General features: G+C 41.9%; 1 protein-coding gene across 2 annotated transcripts in view; it reads left to right on the top strand.

Annotated features, from left to right (window-relative positions):
- Window positions 1-7,500, top strand: part of LOC137976504 (serine-rich adhesin for platelets-like) — a 33,624-nt gene that overhangs the window by 20,527 nt on the left and 5,597 nt on the right. For both annotated transcript variants that reach the window (XM_068823872.1, XM_068823873.1), the window contains exons 13-14: window positions 1,859-1,967; window positions 3,702-7,002. In XM_068823872.1, the coding sequence (XP_068679973.1) occupies window positions 1,859-1,967; window positions 3,702-3,876 (284 nt within the window). In that variant the 3' untranslated portion in view covers window positions 3,877-7,002. The remainder of the gene's footprint in view (window positions 1-1,858; window positions 1,968-3,701; window positions 7,003-7,500) is intronic.

The raw sequence follows: 7,500 nt of genomic DNA, 5'->3' as shown, positions 1-7,500 counted from the left end.
GTAAATCTCAAGGCAGCGTCAGGCTTCCAGAACAAAAAGGCCAAATCAATCCTTAAAAGGTCGTCTTTTCTCTGAGTGGATGGAATAAAAAAATAAGAATGAAATAAATGCTTTGTTTATAGTGGAAGTGCACTTAGCTATCAAGCTAGTTTACAGGCACCCCACTTTTAACAATGTGAAAGAAACAATTCAAAGTTAACAGAAACATTATTAAGAACCCCAACTGGCAGGAGGCAACCAGTTGGCTATTTACAAAGCATGGTAGAGTTGAATCCGGGACAACCGGAAACAAATCTTAACCAGGGGTTAGAACGGGATTTGAACCCGGAGCAGCCGCATGCAAACCCAACGCCCTAACCACTCGGCCACGCTGCCTCCTGGAAAGCATTTTGCCTTTATTTATAACGAATTCCGTAAATCCGTCAGACAAATGGAAATGTGCGGAGGAAAGAACTTTCGGCCCATCCTCGACCTTGTCTTTTGGGAATGAAAAAGAAAGCAATAGACCCTTTGCAGCTGGCGATCACGTGGTACAAAAACCGCCATACTGGAGAGCAAATTGCTCACTGGGACATCTAAAGCAAAGGAACTTAAATTTAAATTTTCTTTGTTTTAGATGACCCAGTGCGCAATTTGCTTTCCAGTATGGCGGTTTTTGTAATGGTAATGGTAATGAATTTATATAGCGCATTTTCTATTGGCATATTCAAATGTGCTTTACAAGCAAGGGATCTATGGGTGAGATCTGACATCAGCATATACAGGCACCGCTGGCAGCCGCTATCAGTCCATTAGCGATCTCACCCAGCACATGAATGAATGAAATGAGCCCAGCTGACCACAACACCGGGAGTTCCATGCCCTACTCTTTACGAATAGTGTGTGGGTTCTTTTACGTCCCACTGGGTTCTGAACATTCAAGGGTTGTGAGACGGGGCCTACGGTTTCTAGTCCTTATCCGAGAAGCCTTGAAAGTCGTAACCATTTGCGGATGTAATTACAAAGGCGAGTGATGGTCCGGCCGGAGTCGAACTCACGACTTCCCGCATGGCAGCCCGATGCTCAACCAACTGAGTCACCGGTGCGCGGTTTCGTACCATGTGATCGCCTGCTGCATAAGGCCTATTAAGGTGTTGCTGTCCGTCAAGGCTATTTTTTTTTTTTGGTCGGGTAGCGGCTGACATCATTTCTTTTGAAATAACTTATTTATCATCAATAAACGAGGATGTGTCGAAATTAATGTCCGTTTTTTCGTTTGTTTGTTTTGGTTTTTTTTTTTTTTCAAATATCCTCAAATGACAGAGGCGTGCTCGGAAAAAGGTCGGGTCCTCCTGACCTGTGGAACGGAGTTCCGAATTCTAGCTTGGATGTTCTCACATGTACCAGGAGCCAACAGGTCCTATGTAACGGCATTTCACAGATCAAGCTATTTTTAGACGAGTTCTTAAATAAGACTTGTCTTGCATGAGTGACCATTCTAGATCCCATAATCCATGGATAATAATTTCTCATGTAAGACTGTGATTAGCTGGAATAGGGCTGATTTGGCGCGAAAATCAATCTAAAAATAGCTTGGTCTGTAAAAACGCCGTTCCACAAGTACATTGAAGTTGTACGCTCCTTGTCCTGGGCACTTGCATGTACCCACAGGGGACTAGCCCTTTAGCTCGGTAGCAGATCGTCTAAACTGATAACGGGAAGGTCAAATGTTCAACTTCTGTAAGGAGCACTTGGATTTTCAAATATGCCAAGATTCGGAGAATCGCGGCCGTGATGTTGTTTATTTACCGTGTCTAATAAATCACCATCACGCTTTTCCTGTGCTCGCGAACTCTTGTTTTGGTATTGTTTGTTTCAGGTAACCTAGATGAGCTTGTACATCAAGTGGACCACTTGTTCTGCGAGACGACAAAAGTTTTGCATGAACAGTTTGAAAATTGTTCAACCCTGAAGGATGTAATGCTTAGGTCAGTAATGCATTTATTTATTTGTTTCTCCAAACCAACCTTTGTTTTGGGCGTCCCCTGAGGATTTTTTTTGAGAGCCTTTAAAACAACAAAATCGTTTAACATCAAAATATACTTGAGGATTTCCTTCACAAACTCAATGACCAGAACAACCTTGTCCCATAGCAGTCAGAAGAACAATTTAGGGACAGGTAAAGTCGCAGAACGAGCCACTCGGGCTCACGTGGGGAGCTTAACCTGGTTTCTGTTGCATGAATCGACTAGGAGTATTGCTACTTCCCCTGGAGGGAAGCGAGTCCATTGCAAAGTTGCCCCGGTCCCCGACAATATGTCGTCGTTACTCACACATAGAACGAGGTGGAGAGAGACAGAGTGGGGCAAAGGTCCTTGTTAAGTCTTGAAATGAGCTTCGCAGTTATGAGCGCTACTTTGGTTGATGCTGTAAGGGATAGACGAGAAGGCCATTGGACATCTCGTGACAATTACACGATCTACATAGATTAGAAGGTCAACAACGTAATATTCCCATGAACAGTATTCAAGTATTTCGTATAGCGCTGATCTACAGTGTTTAATTCAAAGCACTCATTCCGAATAGCGCTGATCTACAAGTATTTAAGTCTAACACCCATTTATAACCGATTAGCTTTCAATTTTGGTGATGGGTAACTATTTAAATGTTATAAAAACTCGCACTTAGTTATCGGCTTGTTTCGATGGTCTAGTGGTTATCAATGATGCAGATGTTGCTTATGGTCCAGGTTCAACCTTCTAGACTTTCATGTTCTTTAAAAACCGTGGAACTTCATAAATTGCCTTTTTCAAATTGAATTGACGAGAAAATTAGTATAGAGTAAATTTTTATGTAACTGAAGTGAAACAGGAAATGTCCTTCTCGTCTATCCCAAATAACACTCACCGCTACTTTAGGAGCAACGAAATGAAAGCCTGAAGAATTCGAGTTTCTGCGATACTGGTGCAGTGCTCCACCAACAAGCCATCATGCCAACTTGGACCTGGTTACTTTGTGAGCTTACGATAAACCCGTAGAGGATGTATGTATGAAATAGTACGGGGTATGTGAAAGTCATGCAATCGTGTATGACCATCGTACCGGCGACATGCTGTCCAGCGGGTGGGGAAGGGGGGTGGGGAGGGAATTGGCAATGCTCCTTGTCGATTCATGACACAGAAACCGGGTCAAGCACCGGCCATGCGAGTCTCACTCTCGTATGCTAAGAAAGGAAACAACACAGTGGCAAAGCTATGCCTCGAACTAGCGAACCTGGGCGTGGGAATCCGGTGCGCTGATCACTACACCCTCTGGCCTCCACAGTTGTACGTTATTCCGTTCGAAAAGTTGCATCGCGGAGAATGGTCGGAGATTTGGCGTATTTAGTGAGATGCGAAAACCGCAATCAAGCGTGAACCCTGAATAGAGGTCTCACAATAAGAGAAGAAAGGGGTGATTTTGGTGAATTAAGCAGTCTAAACACGATATTTTGAGCAGCCTAAAGACAGACTTTTTGAAATGATAGAGCGGCTTTTTGTATTTATAGGTAGAATCTACAATTTTTTCCGATCTACAGTACAACAATTATAGAACTGGAAATAAATGGCCCGGGAACAATAGGTATTGCGCGCGATGGCCCAACTTATAAGATGTACTTCTCTGTATGAAAATGAAGAAGAAGTCTGGCATTTTTTGAAAATACCACCTGTCTTGATTTGTAGGAATCGATCTACCACAGTGTATGGCAAGAGCAATCTGGGTCGAGGAACATACTTTCAGCTCAAAGGCCCATTTAGAGTAATGCAAGGTGTGCCCTCACATCGTGACCCCTTCTTAAAGATGGAGAAAAGGGCCACGAAAGTCCTCAACAAAGACCACGGCGTCAACATTTTCTAAAGAACCAATGGCAACTTCTTGAACAAAGAAGGCATTTCACTTGAGATGGAAATGCTTTCCCTGACGACAGATTCACAGCGGCATAAACTGACCCGTCGAACAATCTTTCAGTTTCTGCATGCAAAACAGGTTCAGTCAATCGTTTGCATTAATTTGACAGTTCATCTCGTCAGTCAATCAACTGGCCGTTTAGCCTGCTGTAACTGAGTCAAAGAGCCAGTATTTTAATTTGCAACAGCGCGAATGTAACCAATGATTTAGATCCCACCGCTTCCACCAAATATGTCGCAAACTGGACACTGGATTTATTCCTTCACCGCACAATAGATTTGCTACCAGGATAACCGAACTCCGACGGAATCTTCGTAGTAAACAACTCGCCATCTTAGAGAGTGTTTTCACTCACGTGATCAGTAACCTTGTTTTTCCACCGAAACAAAAGAAAACGTTTGCATAATAATAGAGCTCAATTCCCGGAGGATTAATTGGGCACACTAACATGGCTGCCGCCGGTGACGTCACGTGAAAACACTATATGGAAGAGTCCTTAATATAGCCTATGATGTCATGCAGACCGGAATGTTCTTTCCCTAAACATCTATAGAATGTTTTCACTCACGTGATCAATAACCTTTCTTTTCCTCCGAAACAAAAGAGAACGTTTGCATGATAATAGAGCTCAATTCCCGAAGGATTAGTTGGGACACCAACATGGCCGCCGTTTCATTGTTAAGGGAAACCAATATGGCCGCCGTTACGTCACGTGAAAACACTCTTCTGCCAGGAGAGTCTTACAGACATCAGAAAAACTACAAGACCTAGGAGCTTCTGCAGAATTAAGCATGAGTTCACAGGAGAATTATCCAAAATATTCTAGGGTATTGCAGATAAGGGAAATGGTGATATTAGGTGAAAGAAGTAAGTCTAAAATCTACATATTCTGTACAATTAAAATAAGAAAAGTAAGAAACTTGTCAAGAAGCTTGTTACCGTTTACAATGGAGGCAATGCCCGAAACCTAACGATTAAATTACTCTGTATTACGAAAGAAGCGACTGTTACATACCCACACAAAATTACAATTATTAATATTTAATTACAAAATTACAAAGCCATGCTGCTACAACAGAAAGTGAATAAAACTAATTAAAAAAAATAACTTACTATCAAAATTAGGAAAACCTAAGTTTTTGCATCTGAAATTGATACAATGCTTTTTTGAAGGCGTCGTAGGATGGGTTTCTCATATGCGCAGGAAGAGCATTCCCATCAGAAAAGGTAATCAGACGCGTGAGAAAGGAAACTAGCGGAAGCTTTAACTGTCACAGAGATTGTAAATCGTCTAAGCTTTTTAAATAGTTGCTTGCAAAATTCAAACGTTTTTACAAGTTTATGTTAACATAATGACAGTAGGAACTTGCTAGAAAATGTTTTATCAAAATTTTAAATTTAGCGGACCGTACAGCGGGCCAAACTGTAGAATACGGCCCGCTAAATCAGCCAATCACAGATCGCGTACTATCAAATGCTTGCAATCTTGCTGGCGTCACTAGTGAAAACCAGGCTTTACAAAGATTTGTATAGAATTTCAAATTTGATTTGTGGCCGTTGTTCCCTGCTATAGGTAAAGGTACACCTTATTTAACGTCGGTAATTCCTTTACCATCTAGAGGGTATTCTCCCAGGAAGCCGACGGTGCGCTCATTTTACCACCTTCTTTCCATCAGTGCTCCGTTTTAAGGGTATTTAAAGGGGCTAGGTCACGCAATTTTGGGCAATTTCAGCACTGATTGAATGGTCATAGAATTAACTAAAATATCAAAATAACTGTTCAAAACTATAGAAGAACTCTAACAAAACACAGGGAAGCCAAGAAGGGACATGGATGGACAAAACTGGAGAGAATTGAAATGGATTGAATTTGGGTAAATTTGAAAAACATCGGCCCACCTTTTTTCAAATTTATGTCAGTCTATATCAAAATGTCATTTACACAGCTGGAAAATCATTCTCAGTTGTTATGTGGCCGTGATTTTGCAAATGAAAGGCTCTTGCTCTGCCAATTTGACGTTTAGAGCTCATAATTAACAAAATTAAACAAAATTACCTAAAATAGCGTGACCTAGCCCCTTTAACGCTCCCTAGGCTACAATGAAAGGAAAGAAGTCGAAACAAGGATGTGAGATCCGGGGATCGAACTCGGGACCTCTTGAAGCAAGGCCGCCGTAATACTTCACAAAATTCTCTCTATATAAATATGTTTTGGCCACCAAAATGCTTCAAATTTAAGCCAGCTTACAACGGTTCAAAATCGTACGAATCCTCGTCAGTATACTTCTGTGTAAGCTGTGTTTGACCCCCCCCCCCCCCCCTCCCCCTCCTCCCCAACACTTATGATGTCGACAGAAACCCTGAAAGGGTTCGTTGAGAGAAAAAAGGTCTCAGTAATCGTGTGGCAAACGCCTTTTAAGTTTTTCTAGAGGCAGTGAAGTCAACTAACACAGCTCTCACTCATTTCGCCTTTCTCCCAGAAAACAACTGGATTATGTTGCTAAATTCGAAGTTGAATTTGAAGCGTTAGGAAATCTTCGAGGTCTAATTCTCCGACGTTATGCCTCGTTGCTCTAACGAACGTTCTGTTGAACGTCTTCGTCGTAAACGGATGTTATAAATAAAATGATTAATTAAAAGTAGTGTTAAATTTTGGAAATCCGTCACTTTGTAGCGGTGTTATATAGAAAACCTTATACATTCACTGTAATTAAGCCCGTGATTTCCCACACCTCCAGCCGGTATAGTGGTGGGAAACGTGAAAACATTTGCAAATCGCCAGTGCAGCTGATGCATGGATGACCATCCATACAGTTGTCATGGCAACGCTGATAGTAATGTCGTGAGAAACAAACGGAAGCTTCTCTCGTTCATCTGCTCCAGGTCGTTGCCGTTTCTCTTCCTGCGGTGACGCCAAATAACTGTACAGTTATTCAGTTAAGAGAAGAGAAAAGCCTTTTGAAGGCGTTTCTTGACTGAGTAGTAATAAGATGTGTGTGGCGCTTCGGGCGATTGAAATTATAAATCAGCTTTCACTGTTACCGTAATAGCAAAATATGGTCGCCGAACACTCGAGTGAGTAAGCTTTATATTAATACATCTTACATATTTCTTGCATTTCATAGTCTGAAAAAGTATTTCAACTATGAAGGGACATATTTTTCGAGGGTGATTCGCGGATACTTGGGGAAAGAAAAGGGTTCTCCTTATAAGAATTGAACTTATGACCATGGCTGAAGGGGTTTAGTCTCCAAACGAACTGTGGTGCTACGACACAGAAAGTGCTAGGGTTACCCTAGCAAGAGGGTTATCTTAGCAGGAGAGTCAAAGATAGCCCGGGTTTACAAGCAAAAATTCACTGGTAGGGTTACCCAATCACCCGGGACAACTATGCGTGCTTGGTAAAAACCAGCATCGCAAACACAATGGAAGCCGCTAAAAAGTTGTTTACAAGGGCAGCTAGGGTAACCCTAGCACTCAGATAGGGTTACTCTAGCGCCAGGGTAACCCTAGCTGCCTTGTAAACACGTCGATGAAAAAAAGAAGAAATGTGTGATTGCTAGGGTAACCCTA

This window comes from Montipora foliosa, chromosome 11, assembly GCF_036669935.1.
Source record: "Montipora foliosa isolate CH-2021 chromosome 11, ASM3666993v2, whole genome shotgun sequence".
NCBI lineage: Eukaryota > Metazoa > Cnidaria > Anthozoa > Scleractinia > Acroporidae > Montipora > Montipora foliosa.
This window is presented reverse-complemented; position numbering and strand designations above follow the sequence as displayed.